This window comes from Phyllostomus hastatus, unplaced genomic scaffold, assembly GCF_019186645.2.
Source record: "Phyllostomus hastatus isolate PE091 unplaced genomic scaffold, TTU_PhHast_1.1 phas_contig_40, whole genome shotgun sequence".
NCBI lineage: Eukaryota > Metazoa > Chordata > Mammalia > Chiroptera > Phyllostomidae > Phyllostomus > Phyllostomus hastatus.
The window spans coordinates 58,478,575-58,504,110 of NW_025333872.1; the positions used below are offsets into that span (position 1 = coordinate 58,478,575).

General features: G+C 35.7%; 1 protein-coding gene across 4 annotated transcripts in view; it reads right to left on the reverse strand.

Moving 5' to 3' along the window:
• Positions 1-745: 745 nt before the first annotated feature.
• WASF1 (WASP family member 1) overlaps positions 746-25,536 on the reverse strand; it is a 41,368-nt gene continuing 16,577 nt past the window's right edge. The window contains exons 2-9 of one of the 4 annotated variants that reach the window (XM_045843328.1): positions 19,679-19,839; positions 13,576-13,710; positions 9,181-9,334; positions 7,967-8,084; positions 6,245-6,414; positions 4,437-4,616; positions 2,515-3,143; positions 746-1,605 (exon numbers count right to left, since the gene is read on the reverse strand). In XM_045843328.1, the coding sequence (XP_045699284.1) occupies positions 1,448-1,605; positions 2,515-3,143; positions 4,437-4,616; positions 6,245-6,414; positions 7,967-8,084; positions 9,181-9,334; positions 13,576-13,710; positions 19,679-19,811 (1,677 nt within the window). In that variant the 5' untranslated portion in view covers positions 19,812-19,839 and the 3' untranslated portion in view covers positions 746-1,447. Of the gene's footprint in view, positions 1,606-2,514; positions 3,144-4,436; positions 4,617-6,244; positions 6,418-7,939; positions 8,085-9,180; positions 9,335-13,575; positions 13,711-15,094; positions 15,229-19,678; positions 19,840-25,536 lie in introns of those variants that run through there. The other 3 variants (XM_045843327.1, XM_045843326.1, XM_045843329.1) reach the window with 3 other exon arrangements.

The following is a 25,536-nucleotide window of genomic DNA, read 5'->3' on the forward strand; positions in this document are numbered from 1 at the left end:
ATGCTATGTGAAATAATCCACCTCAGGACCTAGGTATGAGGCAATAAGCATTTATTTTTATGAGCTTATGGGTCTGCTGAATAGTTCTCCTGGTCCAGGCTAACCTAAGCAAGGCCTGCTCATCTGCCTCCAATCAGGCAGTAGGCGAGATTGTGCTTGGCTGGTCCAAGATGGCCTCACTTGGGATTGCCCTCTCCACGAGGTTTCTGATCTTCTAGCAGGCTTCTGAGCCCATTTCTGCCACATGTTTTTGGTTAAAACAAGTCTCAGATTCAGGAGGTGGATTGGAACCCATCTCTTGAGGGGAGGAGTTGGAAATTGCATTGCAAAAGGAGCAGACAGAAGCAAGGAACGTCATTTAGACTTTTCTTCATGCTAAATAACCTGATATCAATGTTACTTCCCTTCTACCTCTGAATCTGGGCTGTACAAACATTCACAACTCATTTTGATGTTGCAAAATATAATTTCAAGAATAATGTTAAAGTCAAGGTGTGCTGAAACGAGCAAGTTAAGACTTTAAGAGCATAAGGAGTTGAAAAATACTGATTTTGTGAACTTAGGATGAAAGTGTTACAAAAGTTACCCCTTTACACTAGACAGTATGAATCTGTACGATTAGGGAATCACACACGCAGCACAAGTGGATTTAAATGCCTTTGTTTACTATCCAGGTATTAAGAAACTACTTTATATTATTTGGTAAACTTTCAGAAATACTTTTATTCAAAGAGCAACACCCATGAACCTTTAAAGTGAACCATTTATTAAATCAGACTGTTATTCTTAACAGTTACGTAAGTTACATGTATGCTTATGTCAGAGTATTTCACATGGAAATCTTTTAAACTCTTATAGGCAAGCAAAATTGTACCACACAATATATAAGTGGGAAAGGATACTGCTAAACATTCAAATAAGGCAAGTATTTAAAAACAATAAAACAATAATTAAAAAATTCAAGCATTCCTTTAAGAGAATCCAATACTACAAGCTAAATGTACTTTCTGAGTGTATTCATGTAATCAAGTTAGTGTTTCTCTTTTGAAAACATCAAGAAGTGGAATAAGGCTCATTAATAGATACAGTTGCCCTCATGATTTCAATCTCAGTCGCTTCCTTTAAATTAAAATTCACAAAGTGCACAATTAAGATACATCAAAAACTGAGTCTGCTACTCTAATAACAGCTGTCCATGCTTAATACTTAGTGGTTTATTTGACCAAATTGCCTTTTCAGGGAAAAATAAAAAACATAAGCCACTGTAAAACATTTAGTCTGAAATGTATGCTAATAGTTCTCTTAGAAATCAAAAATTATGGAGGAAAAAGGTTATTTATCTTAAGGAAAAGAAAGCAAAACACTGGAATGACCAAACATTTTCAAAGAACAAGCACCACAAAGGACATTTGCATTCAGTTTTGTAGTATTTATCAATGCATTTTTCTTACTCCAACCAATCTACTTCATCAAACTCTGAATCATCTTCTGAATCACTGTATTCCACAGCAATGCGGCGGGATAGGATGGTGGCAACGTCGTTTTCAATGCGTTCATGTTTAGCTTCCTGTTCACGCTGCTCTTCTACCTTTCGTAGCTGAATACCTGACACAGTAAATGCAAACCATTCATTGTAAACCAAAACACCAAATGCTAGATATCATTAATCTTTCTGGGATGAAATCAAATGCACAGAAGAAATACTAATAGAAAAATATAAAGCAAGATCTGTTAAAAAGATCCTGAAGGAATTGTATTTAGAGAGGCACTGATTTCTTCATTATGCTATCTGTGACATTAGTTGGTAGAACCTGCCAGACATCCAGTGGCTATCTATAGTTTATTAAAACATTATAGTCTATTATGCCTCCCTGCTCACCAAATCCTACAAAGTTAACCAGATAATACTTTTCTTCTGTTACCTCTACGGTCAAATAAAATAAACACTGCTGACGATATTTTCTGAGGCTTTATTCTCCTTCTACTTGAGGAAAAAGCACTCTTATTCACTCTATACTGTTAGCACCTGGCATATAGTAGGTGCTTAGGAAATGCTGGCAGAGTAACTCAATGAGTATGTCAGGTTTTGTTTTTTTTTTTTAAATAAGGGAGGAAGCTTTAAAGGCATCTGGTAGAGCAAGTGTCACTGAGACACCAGACGGAGAGCCTTTACTCTGAAGAAAATACAGTGTTTTTTAAAAGGAGTTAGTATACATATTAAACATAATATAAAGGGTTCTAACTAATTTTTCTGTAATTTTTAAGTCTGATACTTTTCTCATTCATTCAATAAACATTATAATCCCTACTAAATATGAAAATAAAATAACCAAATGTGATATATTTTCTTTAAAATGATTTAAAATAAAAGTTGAACACAGCTTTACTTTCTAAAGGCCATTTGTGCAAAAACATGATCATTTAAAATTTTATACATGAGCAAAGGTTTACTGTTTAATAAGAAAGTTGCCAGTGCTACAAGAGCAATACTTTTAATGGCCCCGAGAACATTACCTTTTCGTATGGCTTCCAGAAGTACACTCCTGGCGTCACTGATTACTGGTAGGGTTGATGGATGACGCTTTGGCTCAGAAGCAGGTACGACTTGTGATGGAGGAGATGGAGGCATTAATGGAGCATGGGGACCTGGGGCAGTAGATGGAGCTGGATGTAGCCCAGAAGGAGGATGAGCAAGAGCTGCAACTGTGACAGGTGATGATGGTCGAATGCCAGGTGGAGGCAAGGGAGGCGGTGGCGGGGGTGGAGGCAGCCCCTGGACTTCGCCTTGTGGGAGTGGATGAACTGGTACAGTCTCACATACTGGGGCAGCTCTAGCTACTGGAGGAGAGGGCTGTACTAGAGGAGGTGCGATCGGAGGAGGAGCTGGGTGAAGAACTCCAGGGGCAATCTGAAGAGGAGCTGGAGGTGGTGGTACTGCTGGAGCTTGCAGAGCAGTGGCTGGAGGTGGAGGTGGGGGTGGTACTGGTGGGGGAGGAGTTGAAGTCATTGAAGCTCTTAATGACGAAGTTGACAAGGCAGATGGAAGAGGTGGTGGAGGAGGTGGGGGGGTGGGGCTCACAAACACAGGTGTCCTGCCTGTAGCTGGTGACTGAGGGCGATTTTCTACCAAACCTGTAGCAGAACTGAAATGATAAAGAGATCCTAGCAAGTTATTAAGAGAGAAAAAGTTAATTACACAAAATATAAATGATCAGTGATTATATCAAGGTAAATGCATTAACATGTTCCTATAGAAATTAAAAAATTTGCAGCAGTATTTACTGTGGAATGAAAGTAGAAATAAAAGTACACCAACAAGAAAATGAATAGGTGGGACTTTGGAAATTTCAACCTCTCGTGCAACTTTCCTATCCACTCAAGCATTTTATGCTTACTTTGGTAAGTAAGATGCTCAATTTTGTACTGTGATATGAGTCTTTGCAATGACTCAACATTTATCATATTACAATGTTTGTATCAATACCCGTGCCCAGTAAAATTCTGTATTTGTATTGAAGCTATTAAGACTCATCATATGTCATTTCAGTTAAATCCCTGACAACTAATTACAAACCACAAAAGGAAATATACAGCCCTCTTCCTTCCTGAGGATGAAACATCAAATGAGTCGGTGACAGAACATTGATTTCTTTTTTTAACTGAAAATTATAAAGCTGACCTTGCTTTCTCTTTAAAAATTTATAATTTGGATAACACCGGACAAAATAAAGGTTCAAAACAGCTTTGCTAAAACACTATGAGCAACTGCCTATTCTGAAATTTTTAGAGTATTTCCCCTAATATTAAATCAGCACTTATAATCACACATTTGGTTTCCATTTTTTAGTCCCTTAACACATCACAAAAAAATTTTTGTGTGTTAATACACAGCAAGTCTTCCCTTATAAATGTTGACAGGTTCAAGGACTTTAAGTGAAAACATCTTATAACAAAACCAATTTTACCATAGGCTAATTAATATAAACAAAAATTAAGTTCCTATAGCATCTAATCAATGTTAAACAATGCTGTACAAGATGATGCTATTCAAGGACCTGCTCTCCTCTCCTGCACATCCTGTGTTTAATAACAAAGCTATAATAAAATGAAACATGTTTTAACCTCTAAAGTAAATTCTCATTAGTTAATTTTCCCAAGAGACTGTGACAGCTTTTATTAGAGGTTAGAAAAGTACCTCCCATATGCCAAATCTGTCCCACTCCTTGTTTTTGTAAATAAAGTTTTGCTGAAACACAAACATGTTCATTTAATTATGCATAGAATCCATGGCTGCTTTCATGCAACCATGGCAGAGTTGAGTATGTATAACACAAACATATGCCCACAAAGCCCAGAATACTTACCATCTGGGCCTTAAAAAAATAAAAAAGATTACCAACCTCTGAGATAAACGCCAAGTGCTTGTCCCCACGTACCTGATACAGGTGGGTATGGGCTTCGCATCTCCTGCTCCATGCATTGGTGGAGGCGGAGGCGGTTCATGTGGTCTGACTAAGACCCTTTCCTCGGCTCTAGTGAGAAGCTCACTCATCTGACTGAATGGCAGGGCAGAAAGTGAGTAAGATCCATCCATATGATCGACATACGTCTGAGGTCTGAAAAAAAAACACAGTATCAGTATATTTTTTTTGGTGGAGTAAAGTGTTCTACGTGAGATAAAGTTTATCCTTTGAATGTCAATATTTTAACCACCTTTAAGAAACTTCTCTTGGAAATTCATCATATCCATCCTGCTTTTAGAACAAAAAATGCTGCTCATAATGCAAATTTTCCTTGCTGCTTCAGGTTATGATGACCTTCAGCTATTCTATTATTTTATAGCACAATACTAAATTCACAAGGATAAAAAGTATTACATATATAATCTTATAAACAAGAAAATAATGAACTTTTAGCAAACTGCATTCAAAGCAATCTGCCTCCATTTCATTTTTTTCTTTACAACAAGATGCCAATGACAAACAGAATATCAAACCTGGGACTTCCTACCACCAGGATGTCTTATTGCTCTCCCACACCTACATGGCTCCCCAATGTCTTGTGCCCAAGGCGAAATGCCTCCCTGACACTGGCCCCACAGGCAGGGCTGGCAACATCATTTTTGGCTTTTCTGTGTTTTCAAAAATGCTAGGGTTCTCAGCAAATAGATGCTCATTAACACAGCAACATGTGACTGAAGATCTGATTGAAGCAAAATTTTAGACACCCCAAGCATGGGAAGACATAAATATTTACTGATTGTAGTGCATGTCAGGACAAAGCTGGATTTCAAACATATGCACAAAGCAAGTCAGAAGTGCCGTGTTTACACTGCCGGGTCAGCTAAACACCTCAGTTACCTAACAGTAGAAATAAATGTTTGCCTGTAGGTTAATCTTTCTAAAAAAAATCCCAATTCTTTCATTATTTTTTTCAGCAATTCATACAGTGTCTTATATGTATATTACTCCTAAAATAGGCCAAAATATTTCATACTTATGGCCCAATAATTTATATGTATTATTCAAAAGAAAACCTTAAGGTCTTTCCATTCAAAAATCAGTAACTATAATATATACAGTAATAACAATAATCAATCAACTATACAAAAATTAATTTCTTCACAGAAAGATGCTAGCATGTTTGCTAGGCTGGCATGTCACTTATACAGGGCCCCTAACCACTGAGAAAGGAAAGGATCTATTGCATATTTTTGCAAAGGGAGATGAGTAATTTTGTTTTAAAGTCCTGATATATCTGAGTGAGACATATGGCAGAGAAAGGAAGTCAGAAAGAAAAAGGAACAAAATATAACCCTTTCTCAACTATTTTATATGTAGTAAGTCAATAATAGTTCAAAAAATAATTCCAGACCCCCTTCCTGTATTGTGAAACTCTAGCAGAGTCTGCCTGAAACGCTGCGGAAGCTGAGACTTCATACAAAAGCTAAAACAACACTGAAGATCACCGACTCTGACCACCTCTTTCTAAAGATGACGAAACTAAAGCCCCAGCACGAAAACAATCTGCCCGAGATCAGACCTCAGCAAACAATCTGCCCGAGATCAGACCTCGGCAAGCTCATGATGCTCGGGGCTTTAAAACCATCTCTATGCTTGTAACAGGGTCTGCCATGTCAGCAGTTCAGGTCCTAACACTTACAGGTATAGATAGTAGAAATAAAACCAGTTTTTTATCACTAATTTTGTTAAAAAACAAACAAAAGAAAGAAACGAAACGAAACCTTGTTTCAAAATGGGAGGCTGGGCCGTTAGCAACTTCAATATGCTTATGTAAGAGATTAGCATCGTCTTCAGCCAGCTCCGGACCCTGGGCCAGCTTCTGCCATTCTCTCCGCCTGTCATGAGGGGCTCTTGGCACTTTTTCTGGTTCATGAGGACGATCTAGATTTTTCTGCTATAACAGATGTATTGAGACAAAGCCAAACACTGAAGTGCCAAGTTTTTAAAAAGAGGTTATAACAATCACAATAAAATTCTAACATTAACATTGAAAAAAAAAACAATGTCATGATAATATAGTAAAAGTAACACAGAGACAGTTCATTTGTACACTGATTTAAATCTTAGCTAATTTGCTTATAATCCAGTTTCTCATGTTTTTTTAATCTCTAATTGGAATTGATGTACCAGATAAAAACAGTATGCCTACATAATAAAATCTGAAGTCAGAAAGCCCTTTCAGATGAAAAACGATTCACCAACTTTGCTACCACATCTCTTAGTTTTGTGAAATTTCTACCATTAATGGCACTGTCTATCTCTAACCAAAACCTGAAAATTTACTAGGGTTATGTTATCTGGGAAGTTACCAATTGGCTAGTCAATATATTAGGCCATAATAAAATCCAATTATCCATTTAGCCCATTAAAACGGTGTCACTCAATAGAAAACAGTGTATTTAAAAAATAAAACAAGAAGTCATTTAAATTGTGGGAGCAAGCACAGAAAAGTCTAGAGTAGGTACCAAAAAGTCAAATGCCATAAGGGGCCAAGAAGGTAACATACACAAAAGGAGACAGCAGGGTGTAACTCGGGGAAGGCAGTGAACCACACAGCCATGCCTCTTGAAGGCATTTCAGTTCAACAAATTTAAAACCTCTGTGGTTATCAAACACAACCCTGCTCACAGGTGTAATCTGTGAGCTGCCCATCACCACTGTGCAAACTCTAGCTAGAACCCAGGGCTACTTACTGTCCAGTACAAATGGTAACAGGAATGTGTTATGGAGAGGGAAGCAGAGAGAGCTGTAAGAGCTCTCTCATTACAGAGGAGTGGTGAAGACAGACTTTGCCTCCTTCATCGTTCTGCCTAAAGCCAACACTGCTTCCTCCTCCTGTATTTCTAATTACCATTAACTCGGAGTAAAGTAAATCCAAGTGAATTTTATTGGAAGGTAGAAAACAACAACACAGCAGACAGATAACAGGAATTTAGAGAGAGTATAATAACCTTTCCAAAACATCAGGATAGGTTCTACAGTTAGAAAATATTAGCTGGATCTACTCTACCGAACCCAGACAATATCCCTTTGTTCCTTCTTGCTAGAACGTTCTTCTCTTCCCTGGCCCACTTAATTCCCTGGCCCACTTATTTTTTGTTCAAGATACATTGCAAGCTTTGTTGAAAGTGGTTGCCAACCCTGTCCTCTGTTTAAATCAAATGCTTTTTTCTGTGTGCATACCTCTGTCATGGCACTTATCACACCATATTATAATAATTATATTATGTATATATCTAACTACATATAATCATGTCATTATAATAATCTAATCTACTCAAATTATACTGTAATCTTTCTGTGTGATTATAAACACCTCAGTATTTGACTACACTGAACCAATAAAATAAAACTGTCAAAGTACAGAACTAATGAAGTCCCCATGTGCAATAAAACACAAATGCATGAAAACTAACTTCAATTTTTTGAATCTCTTGTAATACCTTCTGCTTCCTCTTTTCTTTCCTCTTATCCTCTGTGTCTTGCAACATTTTTTCTTTCCATAGATCAAAGAAATATGAAGGATTGGTATAAAACTTCAAACCTTCTTTACCATCATCCCTGAAATGTAAAATATCAATTAAAATATGTATTAGTAAGTATTAGGCAATCAGAATAGAACTAGTTTAGTGAAATGTTTTTTCTCTTACATTAACAAACTATAGCACATTTAAAAATAGTGGCAAAATAAATTAGAATACTATACCAATAGAATAGTTCTCACAAGTCAGACAGGAAACTGAGAAAAACAGAAAACTAGATGTTTTTTCAGAGTTGGCGTTAATAATTTAAAGTACAGCTGGATAATTTTCATCCCTAACTTCTGCTGAATAACAAGTTTTCTAAAAGTCCTTTGAGAAATTCCAGTAATTATAAATGGTTCTGCCAAGACAAAAGTCTGAAAGGACATAATATCATTTAGAATAGAGAAATTATACAGAGTTTCTGCCAATACTCTAATTTACTTATTATCTTACCAAACCCCCAAAATATCACCTAATAGTCATTCTTGTAGTACCACAGTTATTTATATCCAAATGACTTGCATACTGAAAAATAGTTTCAAATAACTAACTGAATACCATTTTATTCAGGATATGTGTAATGCATCTTAAATTACCTATTTAACAAATCATGTGAAAGGGCTCCAAAAAAAAGGCTGAATAATTCCAGATTTTATTTTAAATGGTAGATTACATTTTAAAAACAAATACTATATACTCATTATGTATTGTAAAAGTAATGTATACAGATCAATACAGGTCAGTAAATAAGACAAGCAAAAATAGTATTTGTTAGTGTGAGAATTTTGAGCTCTTTATTTTTTCTTTTCCATCTGATCAGAAATTAAATTTAAAAGACAATAACAACTCCTTGGCCCTGCATAGTACTAATTTTGCCATTGGTTTTCTTATTAATACTTGTGAAAACAGCTCCCTTAAATTAGTCTTGTCTTTTGTATGCAAGACCTGTGGGAACCCCGTGAATAAAGCAAACGTTTTCTAAAGGTTCTAGATCAGGGATGTTCTCTGTGTTGGTCAGGAGCCCAGTGAAAGAAAGAATGTTTGGGGACGTAGCATTTAAAGGCAGACTGCTACCTACGTGAACCTGAAGTCTGAGATAAATAACCAGCCCTCTCATTTATGCGTCCACTGACCTGTAAGGAGTGAGTATGTTGAGAGGCGGAGGCTGCTCACAAACATCGTATGTCTCCTGTAACGGAATAGGCAAAGTCTTGCGGTCAAAAAGCTGCTGATCTTGAATCGTAGAACTTCGGAAAGCTTTTCTCATCGTTATATCTTGCAAAGACACTAAAACAAAAATCAACAATGTATTTTGTTTACTTTATTAAGATGATTTAACATAAGAACAAATTCACACACTGTATTTGTTCCAAAGTCAGCATGGCTCCGGGGCTGACAGCAGTGGTTTGAGTCAGGGACCGTGCTTTGAGTGCCCTTATCAGTGTGCCCCGTAACGTTTCGTGCCCAGTTTCCCCAGGCGGGCGGGATTTAATGCAACCTGTGATTTGTAAGGATAAGAAGGCTCTAGTGACACCTGAAGCTTATCTATATTTCCGCCAAAATATACCTTTTTCTTTTCTCTGTTTGCCACCCCCAGCCCCTACCAACATACATTCTCTTCCTTTTTTCTATAACCTTTTCCCCATCACCCTTTATTACTTTTATTTAGCTTATACCAATAACACTGAAGGAATAACTTAGTTATCAGTAGCATTCTGGACTAAATACACCATTTACCTTGCTGCTATATTGACTATATATTATATTACATATACTATAAAGTTAAAAAAACTTGACAGTAAAGAAAATATTTTCAAGTACTGAGACATCTATATCATTGTCCACATCACTTATCCTTTCTCTTGTGCCGTAAGGATCTCTACTTAGCTATGAGCTCCGGAAGACTGAGACTGTTTTGTACATTAGTATGTCCAGGAACTAGCACAGCCACCATCACATATGATGATTCAAAATAACTTCTTTTACTCCTTTTCTTTTGGGCTATGCATCATATTAAGTAATATACCCAAATACTACAATCTTATTTTTATTTTTTTAAAGATTTTATTTATTTATTTCTAGACAGAGGGGGAGGGAGAAAGGGAGGGAGAGAAACATCAGTGTGTGATTGCCTCCTGCGTGGCCCCTACTGGGAACCTGGCCTGCAACCCAGGCATGTGCTCTGACTGGGAATGGAACAGGTGACCCCTGGTGCTCAATCCACTGAGCCACACCAGCCAGGAATACTACATTTTCAACTCTTAGAGTGACTTCTGAATATTAAAAAACTAGGTGATTTTTTTACATATTTAATGTGGCTTTAAGTATACAGAGAAATGCTTTATACCATTGCAAGGTAGTACTAAATAATCATTAACGATTCTTAAGTTATTTTTCTCCCTAAAGTAGTATCTCTGGCATGCTCACCAGTCAAGTCACTCCACGTGAACACCTGGACCTGTGGACTGGGGGGAGCAGTGAGACTGCCTCTGCACCGGCCACCCCTCGGCTGTGTCCCCACCACTGCACTACTCGTAACACACTCAGACACCGAATTAAAGTCCAAAGAAATAGTTTTTTCTCACTAAAAAGTAGTATGAAAAATATTTAATGAGTACACACTGTATGTGCCAGATGCTTTTATTAATTTTAATTTTATTTAATCTTTACAATTCAATGAAAGTGGAATTATTATTACATTTTTAAACATAAGAAAACAAAGGCTATAAAATATTAGATAACTGGCCCAAGGCTAGATGGTTAACAAGCAGTAAAGTCAGACTGAAAACCCGAATCTGTCTGCCTCTGAGGTTGATCCTTTTGCCACAAACCGCCTGCTGTTCCTCTGGTTCCTATCAGAAGTGGCCTGTGCTTTCTTCAGTCAAAATGGGTCAATTCTTGCCACCCTCTCACCCCACTCAGTAACCTTAGGTAACCAGATGGAGCCTAGCGTTCATTCTCCCAAAACTTTGTTAGAAGGCTGTAAAGAGCAAGTAAAGTAATAAGCACTTTTCTATCTTCAACTTCTCTATCATTTGTCTTATTTGTTAACAAACCACTGTGACAAAGCCCCTTCCGGTTGCCAACAGTAACATTTAATATTACTTAAATAGTATTATATATAATACAGTAAGATAGCACAATGTTTATAAATATAACAAATATAATTGTACAAGTCTTTGTTTAAAACTCATTTTTACATATTTTTTGAATTATATTGGTAGTTCTCACTGTTACTTATTATTAAATGGTAATTAAAATAAAAATATTGATACTGTACTCTATAATTTAGTATTGCATTCATAATGTTATTTTGTTTGAATTCTCTCTGAGTTAAAAAAATCTAGGTTAATAACTTTGAAAATTCCTTCCAAACAATGTCCCCAAAACAATTCTAAATTAAGGAATTCAGCTTGCACCTTCTGAATTCTTACCCACTGCTCCACATAATTGTAAAGGAACTGTAAACAATTCTGATAGTTGTTAACACGCTAGGGTTTTTAAAAAAAACATTTAGTTATTTATTGGTATCTGTATTTTCATTTTCAATTTTAATAGGGGTGTGCAAATATACTTGTTAAAATTTAACAGTGTTTTGAAACTATATGCTAACTTTTAATTCCATTGTTATAAGGACTGTCTGTGTATCTCTGCATTATTATGTGGCATAGTAAATGTTTAAGTTATTTAAAACAGAAATTTTGGATGTAAATGATATATTTAAAGCATGGCCATAAATATTTTTTCACTAGTAGCAGTGATTTTACATCAAGAATTTCAAGAAATATGACCAACGCACATGCACATGTTTTAAAGGGTACCAAGGAAAACAGCCCACGGAATAGGAGTATTTGCATATCATATTATCTGACAAGGAACTTGCATCCAGAATATACACAGAATTCTTATAACTCCACAATTAAAAGAAAAATAATCCAATTTAAAAATGGTCAAAGGTTCTGAGTAGCCATTTCTCCAGAAATGGTACACAAATTACTGATAAGTCATTTAAACCCTGGTTTTAAATCCAAGCCCTACCACTTCCTGCCGAGTGACTGATCTCTAAATGGCTTGTAAGCTATGAAAAGATGCTCCACATCATTAGTCATCAGGGAGATGCAAACACACTCTTCAACATGGACCAATACTGAAGACATCATGCTAAGTGAAAGGAGCCAGTCACAAAAGACCTCACATTGTGTGATTCCACTCATACGAAGTGTCCAGAACACACAAATCCACAGAGACGGAAAGCAGCTTAGTGACTGCAGAGGCCGGGGGAAGGGGAGATGGAGAGTGACTACTAAGGGGTCTAGAATTCCTTTTCGAAATGTTCTAAAATCAACTATGGTGATGGCCGCATAACTCTCAAACATGCTAAAATCCACGGAATTATACAATTTGACCTTAGATGGGCTTGTTGTAGTGTGTATGAAATATATCTCAATAAAACTGTTTAAAGAAAGGTGCTGTTTTGGTTTTAGTCTAAACCAGAGTCAAAACTTATGTCAAAACTATCAGTTTATATCTTTGCAAGTAGTAGAAACTTAGCATAGTACGTATTTGCCTCTCCTTATTTAGGCATTAAATTAGGTTACATTAAAACATGTTGGTTTAATCACTAAAACATCTTTCATTACACATTCTACTTTTTGCTTTTTTTCAGTCAGATCCTTTAATATACTTATTATTCAAGTTTAGATCTCGTATAATTTGCATTTATACTAAAAATATTATTCAACAAAAAAGTATTTTTTGAAGAAAAGTTTACAAGAAATTCACAGTAAGTAACTCTAGGGTAAGTGAAAATTACTGTCCTTCGTAACTCCACCTCATTTCGTTTAAAAAAACAGCAACAGAAAGGGGTCAGAGAAACATCAGTGTTCAACATTCCGTCAGGTCATGAACTGTTTTACCACTAAAGTTTCTAGCATTATTTTAGCCTCTAATGTGGGAGTTTTTTGTTTTATGTTGTTTTTTACATGATATCCCTGATTTAATTCATTATAAAACATTTTTTCCTACATAGTTGGCAATTTGGGTTTTTAAAAAATATTCATTTAAAGTAGGAAGTGACATTCAAATAACTAGATCAGGTTTTAGCAATTTAACATATGCACATAAAAAAGCATATTAAAACAGATTACATTCTTACAGAATCAATTTACTAAGAATTTCAAGGAATTTTCAAATAATTTTTATTTCTAAGACAAAAGTACACAAATAAATTGTAAGGAAGAAAAGATAAAGACAATGGAGGAAAAAATCTGGCTAACTTTTTTTATGTCAAAAACTTAAAGAGTGATTTAGTATACAAAAAGAACAGGTCAAAAAGAAAAGAAGTAGGGAAGAAAAGCCATGCTAATGGCATTTGTAGATAATTCACTGATTTATTACAGCAAGTATACCAAAGGTCATGGGTAGAAAAAACTTGTAATAAATTTGTGTTTAATACTGTTCTTAAATATTTCACTCGAATCATCTAACCTAAAATATATGTGAAAGAAACATAATACAAATAAACTTACATTCTTCTTCTTTAGGGTCAAGCTGTGTAACACTAACGGATAAACGGTCCACACGTTCTTGTAATGAGTTAACTCTGAAGGAAAAACTATGTGCTTCATTGAATAATTCTCCAAAAATATCTTCAGCATATTTACCTAAGCAAAAATGAAACATATACCATAAATTTAATGTGATAAGAGATAAATATCAAACAATTAAATATTTAAAGGTACTGTCCTGATAATTCTGGAGCTTTCTGAAACTAGTTTAAACTTTAAACCCTAAAGTAACCCAACTGTGACAGCATCGGAAAACAAACTCAATCCCTGGGAAATCTGGTTCATATAATTCAGTCTGAAATGGAAATGCTCTACCTGCTTTAGCCACATCTACCTATCTGTCGAGGGTCAGAGAAGATTATGATATGAAAGTATCTACAAAAATAGAAAAAAGAGACAGCACATACAAATAATGTTTTTTAACCCCAACTGAGCATTCATAAATAAACTCTACACCAGAACTAAATTTCAGGTAAAGTGGCAGAATCCAAAATTCTTCATAAGCCTAGCAGGTGACCTATCTCAAGTATGCCCAAAATATAGATTTTGAAAATTTATAAAATAATTTTTATTCTCCCTTGTTTCAGTTTCTTAAAAAATCATCATAAACCTAAAATCACTGTACTTCTCTCGTTAGGCAAATTTCCATTACTGGAAAGAATCAGACAAAGATAATCTATTCTAAAAGGAATTTTAGATGACCTACAATGAAAATATATTTTTTTCTAAATATCTAAATATATATATTTAGAACATATATACTAATGCATAATTACAACATAAAGATGAGTCAATTACTATCTGTACTTTCAAACAGAAAAAAGTCAATGGTCTTCCTAAATCAAGACATTTTAGACCCAAGCACACTGTCTAGGTTAAATCCAGCTCAATAGTAAGCTCTATCAAGACAGTTCCTATGATAGAAAAGTACTAAATACTTATTAAATTAATTCATTAATCTCACCAGTTTCTATTTGAATAATGCTGCATTTTTTCAAAGCATATCTTTATATTATCAGTTACAGGAAGACATTTACTGAGAGCTTATCCTGTGCCAGGCAGGTATATGACCTACTGAATACACCACAAAGCAAAACATTAAATTCCTGTCCTAGAAGATTTTACAATCTTTAAGAAAAAAAATCAGAACTTTAATCTCTCTGTATGTATTTAAAGGATAGTTTTATACATACCGTATTTTTCAGACCATAAGACACACCTACATTTTAGAGGAGGAAAATAGGAAAAAAAATTTTGAAGCAAAAAATGTGGTAAAATATTTAATAATATAAATAACATAATATTTCACCAATGTAAATGTAAACAAAACTCAACAGCCGCATTAACAACCATTATTCCTCCCAAATTTGGGGGAGGAAGGGAGTGCATCTTATAGTCCAAAAACACAGTATTCATTTACTCACAGTTCTTTAAACCAAAATGACTGAAAATGTCTTATGTGCCAAACACTGTACCAGACCTGGGAAACATAAAATGATTGCAAGAAGATCTCTGCCATTGATAAGTTTTCAGCAAACACTTAAACACATGAAAAGCACCCAGCTCAGTTGGTTAGAGCATTGTCCTGATACTTCAAGGTTGCAGGTTCAATCCCTGGTTAGGGAACATAGAAAAATCAACCAATGAATACATAAAGAAGCAAAACAACAAATCGATGTTTTTCTCTCTCTCCTTCTTCCTCTTCCATCCTCTCTCTCTAAATAAATAAAGTTTAAAAGATAAAAAGACAGCCCTGACTAGTGGGGCTCAGTGACTCAATGCCAACCTGCAAATCAAAGGGTAGCTGGTTTGATTCCCAGTCTAGGGTTCATGCCAAGGTTGCATGAGGTCCCCAGTAGGGGGTGCGTGAGAAACAACCACACATTGATGTTTCTCTCCCTCCCTTCCCCCCTCTAAAAATAAATAAAATCTTTAAAAAAAAATAAACATGAAAAGCATTTTAATAAATAAGTCCAACTCTTTGCTCTATTTGCTTTAAGATCTTGGTATCAATTTCTTCACTTATATAACAAGGATAAAAATATCTGCTTTAAAGAGAAGTTATAAGTGCCCTGGCTGGGGGCTCAGCTGTCTGGAACATCGTCCCACACACCAGAAAGATGCAGGTTCAATCCCTGGCTAGGCATGTACAGGAGGTAATAATTGATGTTTCTCTCTCTCCTCTCTTCCTCCATCTCTAAAATCAATAAAAACATATCTTTGGGTCAGATTTAAAAAAAGTTATAATAGGAGACACAGCACACAAAGGGCCTAACAGAGTACCTAATACAGGATAGGAGCTCAAAAATATACAGCTCTTACTATAATCTGAAGAAAGAGCCAAAAGCAGCCGGTATAAAGTTATGCCTTTATTCACTGAATGTCAGGGACACAAATGTGAGGGACAGTGATGGAAGACACAATTCTATTCCTAAAGAGCTTAGTTTAACACAGAGATCCTTAACATATCGTCTGAGTCTGTATACCACCTGAGATTATATGCAGATTTTTAAATGCATCTGCATTTTTCTGGAAAGAGGGCCCATAGTTGGTCAACAGATTTTTTAAAAGAGTCTATACTACCCCCACCACAAGTTTAGGTGTCAGGTACCTCAATGGATAAGATAAACACCCCATCAGCTCCCTTTTCATATCCTTTATTACTTTCCAAATCTACCTCGTCCTTCCCTCCCACAGAGAAGTGAAGGGAGGAATGTTTGCAAGGTACAACTGATTGTGTATGTTTCTGAATTTCAACCAACCTGACATTTATTGTACTGTTTCTCCACTCAAGAGCCTACAAATTCTCATTATCTATGATATTAAAAATCTAAGTCCTCTTGTCTAACATTCTGTCTTCCAAAATCAGGTTCTACCATACTTCTCCAATCATTCATACCTTCAATCCTCCTTATATATTTATTTATTCACATTTCATTCAGCAGGTCTCCTGTCATGACTTGACTTTATGGTTATCTCTCTTTTCGCAGTTCCTGTAATCTAAAACCCATGATTTCAATTATATACATGTGCATACTGTTCAGAATGGTTTCAGTACTCATGGCATTGACTCTCCAACTAAACTGGGGTATGTTATTTTGGGACAAGAACCACATATTGCCATCTGCCTCCTGTCTGTCTACGCATCCAATCAGTTTCATTGAGCCAATCTATCCATTCTCCTCCACATCTACCTTGCTATCTATAATCTGTCCAGTTTTCTAACTTTTCTATGTTTGAGATCAAGAAGTAGGCTCTATCGGCTCATCTTGGCAGTATGAACTGACAATATTCAACAAGGCTGTGGGTAGAAGGAATGGTAAAAGACCCTACAGGTAAATAAGAGTCCCACTAGTTAAGATGAAAATAAAATGGGAAAGAATTTTGTTGTAACAGAAGAAATTTATATAAAGTAAATTCTCAGTTTTCTGTAATTATGTATTATAAAACAGAAATGAGTCCTATCATGAAAAAAAACTGGGATGTATACTTTTGCAAGGAAGAGGCGAGGATGATGTTCCTCTCCAGGCCATGCTAGACCCCGCAGCTGAACTTCCCTGCTGTTTCCTAGCACTTTTGGTGCTGCCGATTGTACCACAGTGAAACAACTCAATTACCTAAATCAGTTGAATAGCTGAGTTTTCAAAGTAATTCAGAGATGATTTAATACATTAGTTGCTTATACTATTTTGGGTGGAAACTAATATAAAATCTATTCTAAGTTTCCCTGTCTTAAGTAGAATACAAAATTAAACATAATTTAACCATGTCTTGAGGAGTTACAGTCATGAATTGATTATAAAAATCAATTAATGTCTCAGGCTAGAAAATAGTCTTGAAATGTATATTTGCTTTTACATTAAATGGCCTCTTTCCAGTTTTTCTGTTGCTTCTTCTCTTACACAACTTCCTTTGCTGGAAATTACCTCTTTTGGCTGGCTTCAGTGACACTTGCTTCTATTGAAATATATTATCTCCCCTACCTCCTTGTTAATGCTCTGAAGCATAAATATTTGAAAACCAGATCATCAAATCTGTATGAACTACCAAAGTAAAGTAAAACAGACTCTGAGAAAGGGATCTACTGGTTATTTTATGCACATTGTCTTTAGTGCATGGGCTTGCTTATTCTGGCCATCTAGAGGACTTCCAAATTTAATTCCAGGTTCTCCACTACATCAAGTGAGAAAGCTACCAGGCAATTTAATTCCAGGGCAGTAAACTATTGTTACACCTTGCTATTGTAAAATATTTTATTGATTTCCTGTTTTTGAATTTCTACACTGCTTATAAAATGCCTCTAATCCAAATCTGAAGGAACCAAAACCTAATTTAGTTATATTTTTCCACTATATTTTTATTTTAAGGGTTTGGCTGCAACATGACCATGTGCCTGCTAACAAATGTTATTGCTTATATAAACTATGTAAGATTTGAAAATTTCTTAAGTTTTTAGTTTTAGGTTAAGTAAGAAACAGGTTAGTCCTGCAAATTAACAACCTTAATCATTATACTAATTCTAAATTCTACATTGGGAATAAATGTAAAACAAGATGCCAGTATGAAACCTGAAATTCATTTTAATTTTAAGAAATATTTTAACCAAATTTATTAATGTCATTTCTATGCTCTTAAAATGGATTTTAATATTAACATGCAGATGTCCTCATGTACATGTATTACATATAAGTTCTATATATGAAGTTATGTTACAATTAGTGCTAGACCACACAAAAAAACTATTAATACCTTTAAACAATATAGTTAATCATACGTTAATACAGTATCTGGGACTCTTCTTTTGACTTTATTCTATATTAATTGTCCCAAGGAAGAAACAAGTAAACAATAATGTTAGTGATTCACTGCCAATAACTGAAAAAATAACCACCAAAAGGGGCAAGGAATATACTTAAATTCAAAGAAACAGTTTTTAACTTATTCTTACAACTGATTTCATAGGCAATATAGAAATTTAATTCGCTCACCAATAGCATTCAAATGTAACTTTTTATGTCGCTCTAACTACATATGTCTATGTCCAAATGATCTCACTTGAACCAAATTAGATTAACAACCTCTCTTTATCTTGTGCTAAGTGCTCAATTACAAAAAAGAAAGAAAAAAAGTTAAAAGGTACAGAAAAGAAGAGCCAATCCTGCCTGTAAGGACACCCTATGTGGGAAGGTATGAGAAGATAAGTCTAAGACCATTTAGGTAATATTTCTAGGCCAAGAAACACCTTTAAAATGAAATATAAATGTCTTAGTAAAAAACTAACTCTTTGATTCAAAAGATAGACTGGGTTTATTTATTTTTTAAAATTTCCTAACATTAAATAATCCCCCATTATTCTAAATTTAATTCCTTAACCCAGGTGCTCTGTTCTGCAGTCTTACAATGGGAACACACTGCCTCCCCCCTCCTCCCTTCCAAGCCCCTTCCACGGCCTTTTATTACCTGGCCAGCGGGTGCCTTCTGCCTGTCAGAGGCCAGGCTCACTTGCTACTCCCACATCCTGCTGTGCATCAGACTCCTGACTGACACCCTCACGTCCTGGAGACAACTCATGTGACTAACCCAATCTGTTGAGTCTTGACTGCCCCATACCTTTCACTTGTAGTTATTTGATAATATAAAAATATTTCCCTAGGCTAATAAAATATATGTAAAGAAAGAGACACTAGCGTCCCAAAACATAAATAGCTAAAGCCTCTGAAAGGGTAACAGCCATAGTAGAAATGTAACTCTGGCTCTACCTTTCATAGACTGAATCATATTTTTAAAACAATCTTAGCAATTCTTATCTATCAGGTGACTGATTATGTTCCTAAACATTCTGTCCTTATTTCCTTTTCCCAGAGGAAACACACAGGGGAAGAAATGACTCTAAAACATTAACTTCACTTAAAATGACTACATTTTTTCAGGATAATTTTGTATTCTCACCAAACATCTTCCCCTCTCTCCCCAAGTAATCACAAGAACATCCTCTTAATGAATACTCTAAAGCATAACATTCTGATTTGGAAGGAATATTTTTAGTTGGTATGAGAACACTTACTTAGGCTACTCAGTTGTCTAATTATATTTGCCAAGGAAATATTGGTCACACATTCCAGTTCATTCTTAATGCCTCTGGGCAGCGCCGTGTGGCACAGGTGCCTGGGGTCGATGTTTCTTTTCACTAATGGCATCTTGAGCTCAACCTCTGTGCCAGTTCACCTGTGGAAAAATCACACAGTCAATTAATATTATTTAATTTCAACTAACACAAAGTGAGACCTTATCTTTCACATTTTATATTTGTTAGTATAAGACAACGAAAATGGGATCACCTAACTAAATGAATTAAAATTGATTTGTTCACCTTCTTTTATCTTCAATTAATAGAACGTCAACATTATATAAAACATTTTTTAAAATCCCTTACTTTCAATATCAGTTGCTTCACAGTGATTTCATAATTACCATCACTATTATTCTCCTAAAACCACCTCCTAAATCTACCACCAATGGATTTCATGTAACCATCCCCCCACCTGCTCTATGCCTCCTCCTTTTATCATAACATACAAAACAGGCTGCAAAACTGCCATTCTCTGGAGCATTTTCTTAATCCACTGAGATTTTGCTTCCCAGCAATTGTCTCAAATAAACTCAAAAAAATTCTCTACAGGTTTGGGCGTTTCTTATGTTGACACACATAAAATGTATCAGGTGTTCAATAGCTCAGAGACCAAAGAGTCCAAGTAGCCCCACATTCTCAAACTCATCAAAACCAACCAAATCTTTATTTAATTGACCAAAGAGTTCAACCTTCTTTGAATTAGTCAGTCCTTACTTCCCAGGCTTCCCATATGCACAAATGTCAACCATCACACCAGTCCCTCAACAACATGGTTCCAGTCTCACTCACCCCAGTACATTAACTGTAACTGCATAAATATGAACTTTTTTTGTTAGGACTTCAGTCCACACATCACTATGTTAAGGAGACGCACATAATCATCAGTGACCAATCACGCTGCTTCCTTTCAAAGTAGGTTGGTGATTGGTTACTCCTCATCTGCTCCTCAATTTGCCTATAAACAGCAAAGCAAGTAGCTGGGCAACCTTCTTGCCTCCCAAAGATACACCCATGTGAAATTTTACAAAATGAGTAACTGAAGGAGGGAAATGGCCAACAAAGGTAAAATGCAGCAGAGAAACAAAAAATGATAATGCTAAAAAATAATGAAATTCAAACTGAATGTAATTAGAGTAATAAAAGAAATAGCTGATTTTAGGTATGTTGCCACTGCCACTGCTTGAGACTCTAGACAGCCAGTCACAGAAATCAGTGAAGTCGAACTTATTGCCATAATCAAGAAAAGTGGTCGTGACAAAAAGATGTCCCAGAGGAAGTGACGTCAGCAAAAATCTTCACACTAAAAGGAACTCAGAGATATCTCACCACATTGAAAGTGCAAAGAATAAAATGTTGAAAGCTAACCTAAATTTAGTAGAAAGGAGTAAGACAATGTGCCAAGGCACAGAACAGATGCTCACTCTGCGAGCTGTTCTGTTACACAATGCAAAATAAGCACTGTCCAAACTAGGCTGGATCGCTTTTTCACGAAGAAATAAAATGCTTTAATTCTGTCTCTAATGTTTTATATTACATTGTACTAAATTAATATATTTTACTATTTTTTTATTTCTCTATACATTTATAACCAACTTAGGAGAGTTCTCAATGTTTTGACTTTTTAAAAATGTCATGGAACAACTGTAATTTTCCCCATTGATTACTAAGGTAGTTTTTGCACGGTTTTAGTTTGTATGGTCTTTTTGGTCCCACTCTATCTATCGTGCAGAGTGAGGACTGCCTATATTTACCTGCTGGAAACAATGGTTACTGAAGAAAATAATTAATTATTTACTGAGCTTTAAGGATTGCCAAATGAAAAGTTTTAGACAATCTAACTGCACTGAAGTGTTCCTTATAAACATTCTTTAAAAACAAACTTTTGCATGAAATTTGTCTCCTCTGACCTGTGTATCATTCTCTCTACATTTAAAACCTTTTTAAAATTGTACACTATGAAACACAAAACAGTATAAAACTGTAAAGCTCAATGATTTAAGCAAACACGTGCGGCCCCACGTGAGAAGACAGTGCCTGGACCCCACTCCCCTCCTGCTTCGGTCCCCTCCCCGGTCGCCCTTGCTTCCCACCCCCCCCAAATAACTATTATTCTGATTTTTATAAGCATTTCCTTGTTTTTCTTCACCCTTTTACCACTTAAGCAGGTAACTCTATAGTTTTGTTTTGATTGCTTTTTGAAGTTTATGTAAATAGAATCAAATGATATGTATCATTTTGTCTTGACCTTTCCTCAAATCAACATTGTTATTTGTACCACTCATTCATGTTGCTTTGTGTACACATTGCTTTGTATACACGTGGGATACAACACTTTTAGTGTTGTATTACAGTCCACTGTATAATTACACCACAATTTATTTACTCATTCTACTGTTGATATCAGTTGAGCTGTTTCCAGTTTGAGGCTATTGTGTCAAACTGTTAAAAAAGCGACTGCATCAGTGGACACTCCTTTCAGCTGTGTGAGAAGCTGCTGCTACTTCACACTCTCACAGCACTTGACTGATGCTATCTGTTTTAAAATTCTAGCTATTCTTGTATGTTGTGATAAATTATTGTAGCTTTAATTTGTACTTTCCCAATTACAAATAAATTTAAGTGCCTTTTCATGTTTATTGATCTTACAGGATTTTGCTCTTGCCTGCTTTCTATTTATCATTTGCTGTGTTAGAGCTGACTTGTAGAAACACCGGACAGAAGCCATTTGAAAGTTATTTTTGATGCAAATATATTCTCATGTCACTTGCTATTTCACTCTCTTGATGTCTTTTAGTGAATAGGTTTTTTACACTCAGTATGGTGGAATTTAACAATCCTCTTTTAAAATATGAAAGCATAGGTTTTGAAATCATTTTCTACGATAAAATCATATATAAGGTGTCTTCTATATTATCTCTTAGCTTTATTGTTTGCCTTATACTTTTACCCTATAACTGATGTGGAATTAATTTTTATGAATGGTGTGAGGCAGCGGTCAAGTTCCTTATATATTACCTTAGCACCATTTATTGAAAAGACTATTCCTTCCCCGTTGTTTTACAGTGGCACTTTTGTCATAAACTTTTATATTCTTTTACATCCATTTTGGGGCCCCATAGTATTCCATTGGTCTGCCTACCTGGAACGAATGACACACTATCTCAATGAAGATTTATAGTAAGTCTTGGAATCCAATGGGGCAAGCCCTTCTACCTTCTTCTTTAAAATAAATGGCACTTATTCTTGGCCCTTTCTATTTCCATGTAATTTTTTTTTTACTTTGAATTTTAGAATCAGATTATCAAGTTATACACACACACACACACACACACACACACACACACACCCTTACTGGAAATTTTACTGGAACTGTATTAAATCTCTATCTCATATTAGGGAGTACTGAATCTATACAACACTATCTTTCTATTTATGAACATATTGTATCTCCCCAATTATTTCAGGTTTTTTAAAGTAAATACCTGTCTCTTGATAATGTTTTATAGTTTTAAGAAGTCTTCTACATCCTTTGTTAGATTTATTGGTATATATGTGATTTTTTTTGACAATGCTAGAAATGCATATATTGTGTGCTTTACATCATCTTTATCATATATGCAAAAAAATTGACTTTTGAACATTGATCCTATATCCAGATATTTTCCTAATCTCTACTAACTTATCTATATTTTGGATTTTAAAAATGTACATAACCTATCATATTGAATAATAATTTCCTCCATTCCAATCTTTTTTTTTTCCCTTACCACTAACTGAACCTTTAACAATGTGAAATAAAGGTAATGATAATAAGCACTCTTGTATTTTTCCTGAACCAATGAAAAATCTTCAATATTTCACAACATGTCTGCTACAGGGTTTTTATTGTTACTGTTTTGTTTTATAGATGCCTTTTTTAAAAAATATTTTATTTATTTTTGGAGAAAGGAGAAGGGAGAAAGAGAGGGAAACATCAATGTGTGGTTGCCTATCACATGTGCCCCACTGGGGACCTGGCCTGCAAACCAGGCATGTGCCCTGACTGGGAATTGAACCGTCAACCCTTTGGTTCGCAGGCCTGCACTCAATCCACTAAGCCACACCAGCCAGCGCTTATGTAGTAATTTTTAAATAATTGTACATTGTTACCCATAGGTATTGTCCACTTTATGCAACCTTAAGTGCCTCAGGACCTATAGATTAAAAATGGCCACAAATTCTTTGCAACTCTTTAATCCCTTATCTTCATACTCCTTGAATATGGGTTGATCTCGTGGTTTGTTTTGGCAATATTATCTGGTGGAAGTGACACTGCATGACTTCTAAGTCTAGGCCTCACAAAAAACCTCAGTTCCTCAGCTCTCTTAGGACCCATCCACAGACTAGCTCAGATGGCATCCTGGAGATACAGTGTCCAGTCAATATCCAGAACAAATTGCCAGACACATAAATGAGTTCCTCTTAGATTATTCAGTTCCAGCCCAGACAGCTGTGGCCACATGAGTGGCCTTAAGAAGATAAGCAGATGAAGGGCTCAGCTGATCCCAAAATGCTGGCCCACAGAATCATAAACAAGTGAAATGGTAGTTTTGCGCCACCAAGATTAGGTGTGGTTTATTATCCTTTGGGAGAGAAGATACAGCACAAAAACCCCCTTCTAAAGAAATGAAATTATTTTGGCATAAACTAAAACTAATGAGTAGTATTATTTTTTACCTTCAATTAAATCAAACCTGCCAATCTGATTATAACTGCTGGTATGGTATTTGATCTAAAAGCAGTCACATAAGACATAAAACAAAAAAAAACAAAAACAAACAAAAAAAAACCCCTACCACCTACAAAGTGATGCAGCACAAAAGTCTGCCCCAACGGACATCCCCATGGAAGAGAGTGACAAACTGAAATCCTTTATTAGGTAAAATGAATGCAATATAAACACTGAAATCCTGGTCACTAAAACTGCTACTGCATCATGAACAACCTGATGTAAACCTGTATCCAGTGAGCACTAGGACCTGGGGGGTTGTGTATGTCTACTTGACCTCCTTCCCTACTCAGGAGTGAACCTCCACTGCCTAAGGAAATCTGGGCATTTCTTATCTTTACAATCTGAATGGTTCTTAAACATTTATAAAAGATTTCTAAATAATCTCATTTGAGAAGCAACATGGCACAGTGGACAAAGCACAGACTTTGGGTCAGGGAGACCTAAGTTCAATAATGCTATATGTGATCATTAACAGTTATTTTAAGGGTTAGAAATGAGAAATACATGTAAGTTGAGTCTCTAGGAAGTAAGAAGCATTCCAATAAATTCTATTTTTTTATCATTTAGTAAGATTTAAGAAACTTGATCTTACCGGTTGGCTTTTCTCATGTAACAAACGGCCTAAAAAATTAGTAGCTTAAAATAACCAATTCTGAGTCAGCAACTAGGCTAGGCTCAGCTGGGCAGTTCTACTGATTGCGGCCAGCCTCACCCATGTGCCCACGGACAGCTGCCAGGAAGACAGGACTGGCTGGTCTAAGATGGCTCAGCTGGGGTGGCCTCTTTCTTTCTAAATGGTCTTCAATCATCTACCTGGCTAGCCTAGACTAGATTACATGTGGAAACATGTAAAGTCAGTTAAGACCCAGTATGAAAACTCACAAAACATCACTTCCACTGAGTTTATTGCCTAAAGCACATTACAAGGCAAACTAAGTCTTAAAGGATGGAGGAACTGAGGAACAGCATCAAGGAGGTGCTTATTGTGGTCATTTTTTGCAAATCACCACAGAGGTATATA